Source organism: Epinephelus fuscoguttatus, linkage group LG4 (genome assembly GCF_011397635.1).
Source record: "Epinephelus fuscoguttatus linkage group LG4, E.fuscoguttatus.final_Chr_v1".
Lineage (NCBI taxonomy): Eukaryota > Metazoa > Chordata > Actinopteri > Perciformes > Serranidae > Epinephelus > Epinephelus fuscoguttatus.
Window position 1 is genome coordinate 3,715,163 of NC_064755.1, and position 15,783 is coordinate 3,730,945.

At 40.0% G+C, this 15,783-nt stretch overlaps 1 protein-coding gene across 1 annotated transcript; it reads right to left on the reverse strand.

The window, feature by feature from the left end:
- Window positions 1-1,011: 1,011 nt before the first annotated feature.
- fam169b (family with sequence similarity 169 member B) lies at window positions 1,012-15,515 on the reverse strand. The gene is made up of 9 exons (XM_049574495.1): window positions 15,307-15,515; window positions 14,497-14,627; window positions 12,833-12,935; window positions 12,673-12,758; window positions 9,485-9,647; window positions 3,693-3,875; window positions 3,069-3,194; window positions 2,826-2,893; window positions 1,012-1,788 (listed from the first exon to the last, which is right to left on the reverse strand). Exons 2-9 carry the CDS (start codon window positions 14,620-14,622, stop codon window positions 1,498-1,500), a joined length of 1,146 nt encoding a protein of 381 aa, XP_049430452.1. The 5' UTR covers window positions 14,623-14,627; window positions 15,307-15,515; the 3' UTR covers window positions 1,012-1,497.
- Between the last annotated feature and the right edge of the window lie 268 nt (window positions 15,516-15,783).

The following is a 15,783-nucleotide window of genomic DNA, read 5'->3' on the forward strand; positions in this document are numbered from 1 at the left end:
AAAAAAAACAACAGAAACTGTGCAGTCACCAAACTCCATGTACTACTATTAAGGTGAACAGAGGCAACAGATGAGATATAAATGAAGGATACTTTGTACAGCCCCAACCAATCCTGTTAAGAGGTCTAGCATTAAGGTAAGGAATTGTTCAAATCAGCCAAGCACATTTACTGTGTGTGAGCAGGACCTTTAAAGGTCCAGTGTGTATGGATTTAGGGAGATATACTGGCAGAATTCAAATATATAATATGGAGGAGATTTTCTAGATTTTAGATTTTATTTAAAACATACAAAATAAATAAAAATTAAAAAAAATATATATATATGTAAGAAAACAAAATCCAGACACCTCGCAGACATATTCAGTAAACAAAATAAGTATTTCATGTCTGAAAAGGAGTAGGAGGAAGTGAATACTTATCATGTTCTACCCCCTTTTTAATATTTTATCAATAAACTTAATATTAAACATAAATATTGCAACTTTCTGCCCCAGCGTTCACCGTACATAACTCAATTAAATCAAACAAAAAGTATATTTTCTTCAGTTTATAATCACCTAAAAAAAATGTTTAAAAATCATTGTGTTTTCATTACATGAGCCATTTGTATTGACAAAGGGAGCCGGTCCTTGTCAATGGAGATTGCCATGCTGCTCAGTCTTTTTTCTACCACCATGGCGAGTAGCGTTGGAAAAACTTTTTGTTTTTTGTGAAACTGCTTTATTCTGTGTTTATACTGGTTTAAGTCATCGGGTCTGTTTCTTTTGGATAATTTGGCTTACAGAAAACCTCCTGATGACCACATATTCAGTGACTGATATTATTTTTTACTGTTGTAACTGATTGTGGCACCGTCTTGACCAGGACTCCCTGGAAGAGAGATCTTGTATCTCAATGAGACCTTCTTGGCTAAATAAGGGTCAAATAAAAAAAGATTAAAATAAAATATCAGAGAAAAAGATAAGCACATATTACCAGGTGCCAGGCAAGCAGCCAAACGTGGTAGGAATGGTTTGAAACGTGAAACTGCTTTATTCAGTCTTTCTATTGGATCTGTCAGGATCTGTTTGTTTTGTAGAGGAAAAGACCTCTGTGGATAATTCCAATCCCGGTAAAAACCTCCTGAACGATGGGCACTGAAGGAATTCTAACCAGTAGAAGTTTCTGCTGGTTTCAATCTGCAGTCCTCACTGTTAGACCCCACTAAATCCCTCTAAATCTTGTGCACTTTTCCTCCAAAGCAAAAAGGAAACAACAACTTCAATTTAGTGGGTAACACAGAAAAACACACACACTACTAATAGTTTATTGCATGCTTTGCAATAGAACTTGCATTGTACTGCACTATCAGTGTATTCATGTATCAGTCTAAAATGGTCTGTAAACTTCATTTCATAAATACAGTGTAAAGGTCACCTTTGTTCAACAGATAGAGCATCCACATAACGTGTATGAACACTTCCTGCTGTTGCACACAATGGCTGTATGTGAATCCTCATGTCTTTCTGACTCGTTTGGCACTTGTTTGTGTTTCCTCTGACTCTGGCTTGACTTTAATAGCTTGTTTTGTGTTTAGGGACTGTGCTAGTCTGGTGGGAGGTTCACAGTCCAGATAATTAATGTGGGCTGCAGGAATACATCCTGTTCCAGAGATCTTGCTGCTTGGGGAGCATCCTCCTTGGCTATGATCACAAGGTTTCACTTGTTGTACAGAAAAGCCTATTACCAGCGGACTGTTCACATTACAGCTGCTCAGTGGGGTCAGGTCTGGTCTACAATTGTAAATCTGCATCGGAAAAAACAGAGGGGACAAATTAATGCATGAATACAATATAAAAGCCAATACAATACAATAGGAAATAGGTTCCACTTTCTTTGAGCTCATAATATTCGTCAGAGATGTGATTCAACTCAAGGTTTATTTTTTGAGGCTGCACTTTGTAGTGTCATTATGCAAATAATAGAAAAACTGCATTAGGAAAGAGTAACAGTGGTCAGAAGTAGTAGAGCCCCTTCACAGTAACTGAAACACATTCTCAAAAATGATAATGCTTAATACCTCTGACAGGTTCAACTAGAATAACCACCCCGTGGTTGTGTGCCTCCATGCACCAGTCAAGCTTCTCTTACAGTTCACATCCATGTCTATGAAAATATGGATGCTTCACACCCTTTGACCCCATGACAGAACAGACGATCTATACAATCAGCACAGTTTCAAGGCGGACACCCAAGATTAGTGTCACCAATTCAGTATCTGTCACAGTGGACTTAACCTTTGACCTTTTGGATATGAAATGTCATCACTTCATTATTTCATACAATTAGACATTTGTGTGAAGTTTTGTCATAATTAGCATATGAATTCTTGAGTTTTGGCCAAAAAAATACTTTACTATACTTGATCACACTGACCTTGACCTTTGACCTTCGACCACGAAATTCTAATCAGTTTATTCTTCAGTCCAAGTGTACGTTAGTGCCAAATTTGAGGAAATTCCCTCACGGCATTCTTGAGATATAATGTTCACAAGAACGAGACAAGACAAGGTCACAGTGACCTTGACCTTTGACCTATGACCACCAAAATCTAATCAGTTCATTGCTGAGTACGAGTGGACATATATGCCAAATTTGAAGACATTCCCCTGAGGTATCCTTGCGATATGGTGTTCACAAGGATGGGACGGATGGATGGATACAGGTGGGCAACCCAAAAACATAATGCCCCCATCCAAGGCTGTCGCTGGTGCGGAGATGTAATGATTAAAGTCTTTTGGAGAGATTGTTTTAACATGAGCAGAGAAAAATTGAGATTCCCACCTTCTGAGAGGAGTCATCTTCATTCATTTGTGTCTCTTCTGATGTTGACCTTCTCTCCTCCTTAATACCTAGAAAAACACGAGTCTAATGAGGTCACATAAAGGTGAGGGGTACAATTAAATTCAGACAAGTTAAAAAACACTGGAATCTTTGGGAAACTTAGTTTTGCAGTACGATATCTAAAATGTGAAATTCTTTTAAACATCTAAACACACACAGAAATCTTGAAAATATAATCTGTACCGAGGGAATAGCGGCCTAGTTGGATGTTGAGCCAGATGTTTCTTCGTTGAGCCCAGCCCCCTGGAGCCTCCACCTCATACAGATGCTCCAGATGTTCCTTATGCTGCTGCAGGAAACTCCTACATACTGAACACACAGGAGACACAAACACACAACCTGTCAAGGTGTTGCAATAGAATTAGCGCCTTCAATTCATTCACACACTTTCCTCCTCTGTTCATCTCAGCTGTCAGAGAATAATTACTATCTGGGATCTCTGTGGCAACTGTGCTGGAATAGTTTGTGCTGAGATTAAAATGCCACAGCAGGACAAAACAACATAATTTTTTTACTGTGTTATGACTTTTAGGTGTTTGATGTACTGTGAAACATAAGTAAATCATCACTGAGTCCATGTTAGAGTGAACATTTCAGTTATTGTTAGTTATTCCCATATGGCCTGAACGCAGCCAAGACGTACTGTAAAAAAAAAAAAAAAAGACAGGACAATGTGCATTCTTCTGCCAAACATGACGGAAGTCTCCTCTAGATAAGAAAAAAAGTCAAGGAAGAAAGTGAGAGAACTAGAATGTACATAAACAAATAAATGGGTTGTGTGGGGGATAAAGGACAACCTAAGCTGACCTGCCGCCATGCAGGGTGACAATGGTGAGCTGACTCCCAGAAACTTCTCTGTGTAGAACGAGGAACAGAAATCTTGCAGCATCTGAAGACCAAAGCCTTTCCTCCTCCAGCTCCTCCTCACTAGCACTGTGTCCAGTACAGGCAGCAGGTAGCAGCTACTGCTCCAGCTGTCACACAGACTACCTGAAATATCAGCAGCACAAGAGTTACTGTGTTAAAGAATGCATAAGATCACAGTGAATAAATTCTTCTATTGAAGAATACGGTACCATCTATACTGAATTTTTGAGACCAAACTGGTCAATATTTGAGCGTTAAACTAGAATGACCACCTCATGGTTGTATGCCTCCAATCAAATTGCAGTTACAGTTTACATGGCGAAAAAACTATGTTTTATGAGGTCTCAGTGACCTTGACCTTTGACCTTCAACCATCAAATTCTTATCAGTTCATTCTTAAGTCCAAATAGACATTTGTACCAAATCTGAGGAAATTCCCTCAAGGCGTCCTTGAGATACTGTTTTAAGACAGAATAAGACAGACATGGCCACAGTGACCTTGACCTTTGACCACCAAAATCTAATCACTTCATTATTAAAGCTATAGTTGGTAATCCTGTTCAGAAACACTTTTTGTTATACTGGGTGAAATGGTCCTTCCATCCTGAGAGTAGTCAATACGTAATGTGTTCAGAAAAAGGAATGAAAAAAATCAGACGTCTGTGGCAGCTGCAGGCCTGTAAAAACTCTGACCAATCCCTGCCATTCGGTGCGAATGGAAAGAACTAATCAGATGCCTTCATGTCTCGTATTGCCTGAGCCCCCCCTCCCTCCCTCCCTCCTCCCTGCGCACACTTATCACATGTCACCGTTGCCGGAAATATTCAGCACACTCCTCAGTAGAAATACAGAGTTAGCAGGAGTTTGCTGAACAATGGCAGAGAAAATGCAGCCAAAAGTACCACTTCCAGCATTACTTATAACGGCTCGTCCCGCTAAACAGGCTGAGAAAAGAAAAGGCAGAAAAGGATAAAGTGAGAGGACAAACCAGACATGAACAGCAGTCCAGATTTTGAACAGTGGAGACAACTGAGGGAGCTGAAGGGCCTGAAAAGTGATGCAGAGGTTGCTGTCTTTCTGTTGGACAGGTAATTATTTGTTTGCTTTGGGGGGATTTGTTATTTTACTCAGCTCTCCTCTGCCCTGCTGACTGCAGGCTGCACGTTCAGGCATGTCTGGGCTCGTGGCTTTGGGTGGAGGAGGGGGAGCAAGGCGTGGAGCTTAGAGGAGGTGCGCTTTCAAATCTTGCTAGCTCTCCAACATTACCAATTATAGCTTTAAGTTCAAGTGGATGTTTCTACCAAATGTGACGAAATTTCCTCAAGGTGTGCTTGAGATATTGCGTTCACAAAAATGAGACAGACAAGGTCACAGTGACCTTTAGCCATCAAAATCGAATCAGTTCATCGCTGAGTCCCACACTAAATGTTTGCGTACGTACAAATGAGGAAATGTAAGTACACCAAAAATGATTCTAATTTATAATTAACCATGTTTATACCTGCCAGTATGCAACTTCCTTTTTTAAATCCCAAATCAACTTGAAAATGTTTACACATGTATCAGCCTCATATCCCGCCCTCTACCCACCTACACTGACCATGAATGGTCAATGCAAAGCACCTCATGAATGTTAATTCATCAACATGAGCCTGGCAACAAATGCAACAACCAAGAGGAAGACCAGGAACATTAATTTTCTGAACAGATTTCCAGGTGATTGTGGGTGAAGTAGAGGTTAGTGATAATGTGTGCTGCAGTTAATGCAGTGAGTTCATCAAACAGGACAGTACCTAAAGTTTAAAAAAAGGATGCCAAAAAAGAAAAGAAAATTGCACCCCATTGTTTTTGCTAATTTACACGATCTATATGTGCAGGTGGTAAAGATGTGCTGGGTGAGGTGACCGGCGAAAGGGAGTGCGTGTGGCAGCCACCAGGGTGGATCCAGTGGCAGCACAGTCTTGTTTTTTTGTTTGTTTGTTTGTTTTTTTTTAATAATCTCGTCTAATACTGTGCATTTAACACCAAGTATGGTTTTAGTTTTTCCCATAGTTTTTGTGTGTAATGTGAATCAGAATCAGAAATACTTTATTGATCCCCGAGCGGAAATTACCTGTAACATAAATAATTTCCCCTCGGGGATCAATAAAGTATTTCTGATACTGATTCTGATTCATATTACACACAAAAACTATGGGAAAACTAAAACCATACTTGGTGTTAAATGCACAGTATTAGACGAGATTATTGAAAACTACTGATGCTCTGTTCTGCAATTCTTTAATGCTGATTGATGTTATCTTGGATTTCTACAACTGGTGATGATAATTTCATCAGTTAGCCTGGTTAACGTGGTTGAGGTGAAAATGAGTCCGTATATTCATGCTTAATTTCACAGATAGGAAAGCCAGACTTTTCTGAATCCTGCCATAGACTGGTGTCATCCAAGCATCCTAACAGCTCTGGACAGTGCACACCACAGCACCAACCCTTTCCCCTGCGCTCCGAGGACAGGGGATAAGATGAGATGAGATGAGATGAGATAAAACTTTTTTGATCCCACACCAGGGAAATTCACGTTACAGCAGCTCAAATCGCACAGATAGAAAAGCAAGGTGAATGGCAATAAAATACTTATAGAATAAAGATAAACTACAAAAAGGTATATATCAGAAATACAAAAATATAAATTAATAAATTTAGACTATTTACACTATATACACCTTTCACTTGTGCATATGTGGGAAAAAAAATGTATATATGAATATATGTATGAGTATATATTGACAGCTGTATAAGACAATTGCATATTGGATGTAATACACACGGTGTGTGATATTAAAATTAAAATCAAAGTCAGAACAATTAAACAGTGTTGCCTTGCAAAGGCAGATGCCACAGAGAGGCATACTGCAAAGAATATTAGTAGCAGAGATTTTGCAGTGAGGTTCACAATGGGGAATCAATAAATATTGCATGGAGTAAATATTGCACGGAATTCAGTGTACATATACTGTGTTGCACAAGGTAAGGGAATTGAATAAGTAATGTGACATAACAGTGCTGCATACTGGTATTGATGTTAAAGACTCTGACTGCTGATGGGATGAAGGACCTGCGGTAGCGCTCCCACTTGTGCCTACTGTCTCACGCAGGGGGTGAGAGGTGTTGTCCATGATAGATGTCAGCTTGGTTAAAATCCTTCTCTTACTCACCTCCTCGATGGATTCCAGAGAACTGTCCAGACAGGGCTGGCCCTCCTAACCAGCTTGTACAGTCTTGTGCTACCCCTCTTAGTGCTTGTGATGTACAGTACCGGCCAAAAGTTTGGACACACCTTCTCATTCAATGCGTTTTCTTTATTTTCATGACTATTTACATTGTAGATTCTCACTGAAGGCATCAAAACTATGAATGAACACATGTGGAGTTATGTACTTAACAAAAAAAGGTGAAATAACTGAAAACATGTTTTATATTCTAGTTTCTTCAAAATAGCCACCCTTTGCTCTGATTACTGCTTTGCACACTCTTGGCATTCTCTCCATGAGCTTCAAGAGGTAGTCACCTGAAATGGTTTCCACTTCACAGGTGTGCCTTATCAGGGTTAATTAGTGGAATTTCTTGCTTTATCAATGGGGTTGGGACCATCAGTTGTGTTGTGCAGAAGTCAGGTTAATACACAGCTGACAGCCCTATTGGACAACTGTTAAAATTCATATTATGGCAAGAACCAATCAGCTAACTAAAGAAAAACGAGTGGCCATCATTACTTTAAGAAATGAAGGTCAGTCAGTCCGGAAAATTGCAAAAACTTTAAATGTGTCCCCAAGTGGAGTCGCAAAAACCATCAAGCGCTACAACCAAACTGGCACACATGAGGACCGACCAAGGAAAGGAAGACCAAGAGTCACCTCTGCTTCTGAGGATAAGTTCATCCGAGTCACCAGCCTCAGAAATCGCAAGTTAACAGCAGCTCAGATCAGAGACCAGATGAATGCCACACAGAGTTCTAGCAGCAGACCCATCTCTAGAACACCTGTTAAGAGGAGACTGCGCGAATCAGGCCTTCATGGTCAAATAGCTGCTAGGAAACCACGGCTAAGGAGAGGCAACAAGCAGAAGAGATTTGTTTGGGCCAAGAAACACAAGGAATGGACATTAGACCAGTGGAAATCTGTGCTTTGGTCTGATGAGTCCAAATTTGAGATCTTTGGTTCCAACCGCCGTGTCTTTGTGAGACGCAGAAAAGGTGAACGGATGGATTCCACATGCCTGGTTCCCACTGTGAAGCATGGAGGAGGAGGTGTGATGGTGTGGGGGTGTTTTGCTGGTGACACTGTTGGGGATTTATTCAAAATTGAAGGCACACTGAACCAGCATGGCTACCACAGCATCCTGCAGCGACATGCCATCCCATCCGGTTTGCGTTTAGTTGGACGATCATTTATTTTTCAACAAAACAATGACCCCAAACACACCTCCAGGCTGTGTAAGGGCTATTTGACCAAGAAGGAGAGTGATGGAGTGCTGCGGCAGATGACCTGGCCTCCACAGTCACCGGACCTGAACCCAATCGAGATGGTTTGGGGTGAGCTGGACCGCTGAGTGAAGGAAAAGGGGCCAACAAGTGCTAAACACCTCTGGGAACTCCTTCAAGACTGTTGGAAAACCATTTCAGGTGACTACCTCTTGAAGCTCATGGAGAGAATGCCAAGAGTGTGCAAAGCAGTAATCAGAGCAAAGGGTGGCTATTTTGAAGAAACTAGAATATAAAACATGTTTTCAGTTATTTCCCCTTTTTTTGTTAAGTACATAACTCCACATGTGTTCATTCATAGTTTTGATGCCTTCAGTGAGAATCTACAATGTAAATAGTCATGAAAATAAAGAAAACGCATTGAATGAGAAGGTGTGTCCAAACTTTTGGCCTGTACTGTATGTGTGAAGTATTGAGCAGAATTTGATTTGAGATTTGAGATGGCTATATCTTTCACTATTGAAAGTGCTCATGGAGTGGTTATGGCTCACTAGCACAAGCACAATTACCACTACTTCATTTTAATGTTTTTAAAGGGGACCTATAAGAACCGTGTGATGAATGTGGTGAAGTTAAATGTGTGAGAGATCTTTATACATACAATGTTTCCTCTAACATTTATTGTCTACAATCTGACTTCAGTTCAGTCGCTATCTGCGTCCCCAATTTCCCCTTGCTCCAAATGTGTTCACACATGGGTCAGAGTTTTCCTACAATAACGTACATTTCTTCATCAAGTTATTCTCGATAAATCCCAATTTATGCTTAGAAAGTGGCGTATGCATATTTCAATCCCTTTTTTGCACATACACTACGGTAATGAATAAAATCTCTGGTGGTCACAGTCCTCTGGTTCATTCTGGATTACACTTTGGATTAACTTGCTCTTCCACAGCATCTTGCCTCGCCATTTTGTACATCTGAAAATTGTCCTGCTGCAACATGGAGATAGTTGTGTCATCTTGTTGCTAGAAACATTATTGTTGAAATGAATTCCCTTTACTTTAAAGTGTGGTTGTGTGCAGTGACATAGAATCAACAGGTGATTCGGTAAATCAATTGTGACCTTAAGGGGGAACAACTACCAACGTTAAAGCTGCACAAGGCAAAATTTACATGTAAAAATACACCGATACATCCCTCTTATTCTCATCTTCTTCTCTTCCACCCTCCCTCTCCCCCTCCATCCTACCTTTGTGTTTGACAGTGTAGAAGCCGACTGCCTGGCTGTCTCTCCACAACAGTTTGCAGCTCTCTGTGCGGGGGTGCAGAGAGAACAACACCTCCTCCTGTGAGGACCTCTCCACTACCTGACTGAGCAGGAACACAATCACCCTCTCTATGATGGACTGCACCTGGGGAAGACACTCTGATTTAGGAAGCTCATGAACACTGATGAGAACAAAAAGCAAAGAAATTACAACTTCAGAAAGTGTGCAACTTTCCAAACACAAGAGCCAAGATTTGAATTAGACTTTACATGTAATTAACAACATCTTAATGGAATACACCCACAGAATGACCAGCTGTAAATCAGTAAGTCGTACTGTGTTACCTTAAATTCTGGAAAACTGGTGAATATATTGATTAATTAACTGAGTGGGGACCAACTTTAACAACAGCAAACTATATCAAAACATCCGTTTGCAAGTCGGCACCAACCTGGATTTTAACGTCGATTTCTGGTTGAAAACTGGTTTCAGTCTAAATGTCTAAGACCTCTTTTCACCTCTTTTCAACCAGCTAAAATGCAATTACAGCATTACTCTAAACTCATATTGCACTGGTGGGTCAAATGTGGTTTACAAGAAGACGTAATTTCAACACATATGATGTTTAATATAACATCTAACTGGCAGCAAGAAGCTTTTAGGACATTTTCAGTTTCAGATCTGTACATTTTACATCTTACTGCTATAATGCACATGTGCAAGTACTTTGATGTTACAGCATCAACAAAGGTATGGACCACTGGGACCTGCAGACCAAGGGGAAAGGAGCTGACAAAATAAATGGTAGTCCTCACCCTACCTACATACTTTGTAAGTACCTGTGCTACTGTGTTTCAATAAAGCGAAACAGAAATTAGCTCTATTACTTGTATTATATGCTGCTTACGATGTGGCCTAGGCTGCTGTTTGTCATACAGCAGTATACAAACAATATAGAGTATGCAATAGCTTGTTTGTTTTATATAAACTAAGCACAAAAAGTAAGGAAATTTGTGTTTGGTAGATTATTTCTTTGTTGTAATAATGGTTCTTGGCAATAAATCTTACATCACTGGAACACCTGTTTATTTCCCTTTAAAATGATGCCACATTTGTGAGAAACATGCATTTGTGGGATTAGCAGCAGAGCAGCTGCTCCACCCATGAAAACTTTGCCATATCTCCTCTGCCAATGCCAGTGAAAATGAATGTCTTACCAAGATTGTTGTTTCTGTTCTCGTCACTGCCTATAGTGATTTCTGAGGCTACTTTTAAAATGTCAGACAGAGTCGTAACGAAATTCCTATGGCAAAAGAAGACAGCCAGAATTAAATATAAGCAACGTCTCTGCCCAAAAGTGAAGGGAAGGTTGAATTTACCAAACTTAAAAAATATTACTGGATAGTGCAACTTAGAGCCTTAGTTATGTGGATAACTAAAGAGCCTAATTCAGTATGGGTGGGAATGGAGCAGAATTCACAATGTACCTTTGGAATCACTTCCTTTCTTGGATGAAAAGGCATGGGAAAGGTTTGGTATTGGAAATGACTGGATCAGGGGAACAATGAAAATATGGTCAACAGTAAGGGAGAAGTTGAAACTGTCAGAATCTATTTGTAGGGCCACTAAAATATCAGCAAACCCTGATTTCTCATTATCTACTATGGACTCAGGATATTTAATGTGGGCAAGCAAGGGGCTGGTATATATCACACAGATTTCCAATAGACTAATCATACTATCATTTGAGCAACTTAAAAAGGAGTTTAATCTATCCTCACATGATTTTTATAAATTTCTACAACTTAGACATTATCTTCAGCAACATATAGAGTGGGAGAATATTTGTAAGATACCAACCAAACTAGAGGAGTTGCTATTGTTGTCTACCGACAAGGGGGCAAAAAAAAGGGGGATTATATCAAAATGTATAAAGCACTACAGCATGAATACAATAACTTGTACTGTATCTCAAAGAAAAATTGGACCTGGAAATGAACATTGTAACATAACAGATCATAACAGATGATACATGGAGGAAACATTTGCAGCTGGACATCAATTAACCAATAGTCCTGTCTAGAGGTAATTTGATTGGAAGGTGAAAATGTAAATGTCAAGTGCATTTAAATGCACATCAGCATTAAGGAGGTGTGTAGTTCTGACAGGTTACATGATCATAAATGAGCAAATTAGCACATGTTCATGTTAGCTTCAAACCCCACATTTATTGAGCTTGTTCTGTCCTTTCCACCTCTTTCTTTCCTCAATGAAGATCTATATGTGACTGGCTGAACTAAACTCACCTCCATCTCCTGTCTCAACTCTGGCATATCTTACATCATCACTCTACAGAAGTTCCATTGTTGACAGGATCAATGGATCATTTCTCGACACAGCTTCTCAGGCAAAATGGTGAAGAAACTCTAAGATATGCTGCTAAATTGCTTTAAAAACTCATCATCTTATGCTCGTAGAGCTCATCCAGTTTGGGAACAAACATACACATTCCATAAGTAGGCATCTGCCTCACATGAGCATGGATTAGTCTGAGGGATTCCTTAATAGATCAGTGTGAAAACCCCTCCACCTTGGTAAGGGCACAGACTCAATGGAAATGGGTTCATGTGTGTGAAATTTCGTGTCTCTGCAGGTTTAACTTGTATGTGTTGCAAACATCTTGGAGGGGATAGAGCCTTGATAGAGCACTGCTCTATCCACCCTAAAGGATATTTACTCCAGATGCTGCAACAATAGGGCCAGGAGAGTCATTAAAGATCCCAATCATAATCCCATAATTAGCATATAAATTGTTGAGTTATGGACAAAAATATCTTTAGTGAGTTTTTCTGGGAAATTCTGATCAGTTCATTGCTGAGTCCAAGTGAACATTTGTGCCATATTTAAAGAAATTCCTTTTGTGTTCTTGAGATATCGCGCTCACAAGATTGGGACGGATGTACAGATGTATGGACGTACGTACATATGGGCAACCTAAAAACATAATGCTTCTGGCCACAGCCATCGCTGGCACTGAGACATAATGAATAAGACTGATTACATAGACAGATAATCCTGTTTCTTTCCACAATGCTCACACCTGTGTAGGAACCCTGCTCTGTGCTGTAGTGATGCTAACATACAAACAGGTGTGTACAAACATGGTTACCGAAATCAGACCACTTCTGGACTTGCTGGACGTTCGTAAGATGTTATCCACACTCCACCACTTCTCGTGCAGGTATAAAGCCACCACTGGAAGGGAGAGCAGAAAACATTAGTCTTTGTCTTAACAAGTGTGGATAAGGGCAGTGAGTTTAGTTCCAAACCTCGTGTTGGATCATCAGGAGGGTGAAGTGCCAGCAGTAAACAGGCGGGTTGGTCACCTTCAAACAGCTGCATCCACCTTACATTGTTTGCTGTTATTGCTACCTGAGCAGACAGGAAGAGGATTTCGTTCATTCATTTACACTCCTTGACCTAAAGACACCAGTGGAGCAACAAACACTTGGTACTTTTTTCTAAAACATACTTTTCTTTGATGTCAAGCAAAATGGCTGTACTTTGAAAGAAGCATTTCAGGAGGCAAAACCAGGGAGGGAAATTAACTTTTTTGTCCACCTTCAGAAGATCATTGGCTGCCCCCTCTCCTCTCTGAATGACATTTATACATCCTGCTGCCTCAGCAGAGCTGAGGGTATTATCAGAGACAGCACCCATCCTGTTTACACCTGTTTGTCCTGCTGCCCTCGGGCAGGTGTTACAGGTCCATCAGAACCAGGACAAACAGGCTCAGAGACAGCTTCTTTCCACAATCCATCACTACCCTGAACAGTGTTGCATAAATGTTGTTTGCTATGCAAACTCAATTATTATCTGTATTTTGCATCCTTGTTAATGTGCAATGACAATAAAGGCTTTCTATTCTATTTCTATTCTTCTATTCTGTGGTTGGTAGATTCCAAAATCTACCAGCCACTCAATAGATTACCAATGTTTTTTTGGCTGGTGAATGCAGCAATTCTGGCAGCCACTTCCATATTTCACCAGCATTTGGCTGGTGGCTGGTGCTAATTACCAACCTTGCACAAAACAAACAGACCAACAAATCAGTGCCAAGAATATTTGCAGATATTTGCAAAATCACCTCCATCACGATCAAAATTTTTAACAATAATTGAATTAATAGGAAATTAAGAATAGAGTGCTCCAGGGATGACGATATTCTGTAGGGCAATGCAGTTTCTCTGATTACCTCGTCAAAAAGCCTATGGAATTTTCGCATTGGATTTTAGATTATTGCTGAAAATAAACTCTGGCAAACAAACATTTATGATACTTAAACATTTTGTTCAGCAATATGATCTCCACAAATGAACACCTCCTTTATAAATTTTGAAACCTAAATGCAATCACCAGAAGTAAAAGGCTATCATTAGGTTATAGGCTAATCGAACGAATGAATGAATGAAGTCCACCAGTACTGCCCAGATTCTGTCTCCAAAGATGTCAACAGTGCAAGGCGGCAGCAGCCTAATCTGGTATATTTTAGCTTCACTTCTGTACAGTGGGGGTAAGTGGAGATGCGTTGTGCATTTTTATACAGTCTATGGTCTGTAAAGCTGTGTATGGCTTGATGACGTTCTATAGTCTCATTTAGCAACTTGTGAACAACCACCTTTTTTAAGATACATAAAAGCTTAAAATTCACAGTGGGGTATTTACTGATGTATTTTACATAGTAGAACAAAAAAGTGAAAGTCTCTTCAGCTTATGTTAACCACAGACCTTATTTCAGGCATCTAACCAAAAACCCATTCAAAAAACCCACTGACTTTGAGACAAGGGAACCTGAAGTGCCAAAATGCTAACTTACTTCTGGGTTTTAGGTCTCATTCCTGGGGCACTTACATTGTGTACATTTAACTGGAAATAGTTTAAAAAAAAACAAAAAAAATGGTCATGTCATGTCATTACAAGTGTGTCAGGGTACCTTTGAAGTATGTGATAATTGAAACCACTCATCATTATGAGGTCTTGACTCCAAAGAAGAGAGGTACAGTTCAGATGCTGACCTCAGGTCAGTGCCACTCACAGCTGGAAGGTCTACTGGAAACATGGCCTCTTAAAGGGAATACAGTTGTTTAAAGGATAGTTACACATGTACAGTGGTTTATAAACACTGACAAACAACAAATATGTCCCTTGACCTGATGAATGTAATCACATCTGTAGAGGCTGGGGTGCCATGATAAGCAATCATCCCTAACTGACTCTATTTTGTCCAGTTTTCTCATGCAGGGCAAAATGTCCTTCCACCAGACTACATCAACAATTCTGGATATTTAAAGTAGGCTACTTCCTTGTAGTGAGGGACACTTACGGTAATCAATGCAGATGAACCCAATTTGAGCTAAACATTAACTTTCAGGTCACACTGTTCATGTCTCATGGACGAGAAGTCATTTCAAGTTATGACACTATAATGAAAATTGTAAAAATCCATTTGGCTGTATTGGTAAGCCATACTAGAATTTAAGAAGTTACTACTTATGATTGAGAAAATATTTGGAGTGACAAGTGACGAGTCACGAGCGAGACAGCAGTACACCGACAGTTTGACTTGACTGTTCATACCTGTTACAGGTGCTGCTACAGCTGTGTGTACTTTGACCTGCTAACTAACCAATGCTAACAAAAACAATTTGCAAGGCCAATAATACCCTTAAAGCCTGGCAGAACGATTTCATAACAAACACTATAAATTTCATTTGGCAAGGCGTCACAGTAACAATAAACTTACTTCACGACTGGTAAGTTACAGGATGGCAGTCATCGACGAAGCTTCCTGTTCCACCTGTAACTTCCCTGAACACCATTCTGAAGTCACCTTGACGTTTTTGTCGTTGACCTGCAGCGACACCCTCTGGTAGGATAGAGTCACTGCGTCACTTCAACTCACTCTTCAAGCTCCAGCAACATGACCGGAAATGTGTCAAGTGGACTTAAAAATATAAGCATACGATATAGGCCTACCGAAAACGTAGGCATTGGAATTTTCAGATATGCAAACCGTGTTTGACAAAGTTAACGTTATTATTTCCACAAAGACTTCCAAATCGCTTTAACTGCATTTGGTGGGGAAATGCAATGTACTGACAGGCACCAGTCCATATCTAGTTGGTCCAATTTTTTTTCCTAATGTCAGTTTTGCTTCATGATTTCAAGATTGTGTAATTAAAGTACAAGTACCTTACTAAGCACTGGAAGGGACTGTCCT

Excerpts from the sequence above, each read along its gene's own strand:
- fam169b (XM_049574495.1), bottom strand. The coding sequence starts at position 14,622 with ATGTTTCCAGTAGACCTTCCAGCTGTGAGTGGCACTGACCTGAGGTCA. Across the intron at positions 9,648-12,672 it reads CCAGAAGTGGTCTGATTTCG|GTGCAGTCCATCATAGAGAG; the intron begins GTAACCATGTTT and ends TGTCTTCCCCAG. Across the intron at positions 3,876-9,484 it reads CTACACTGTCAAACACAAAG|GTAGTCTGTGTGACAGCTGG; the intron begins GTAGGATGGAGG and ends CTGATATTTCAG.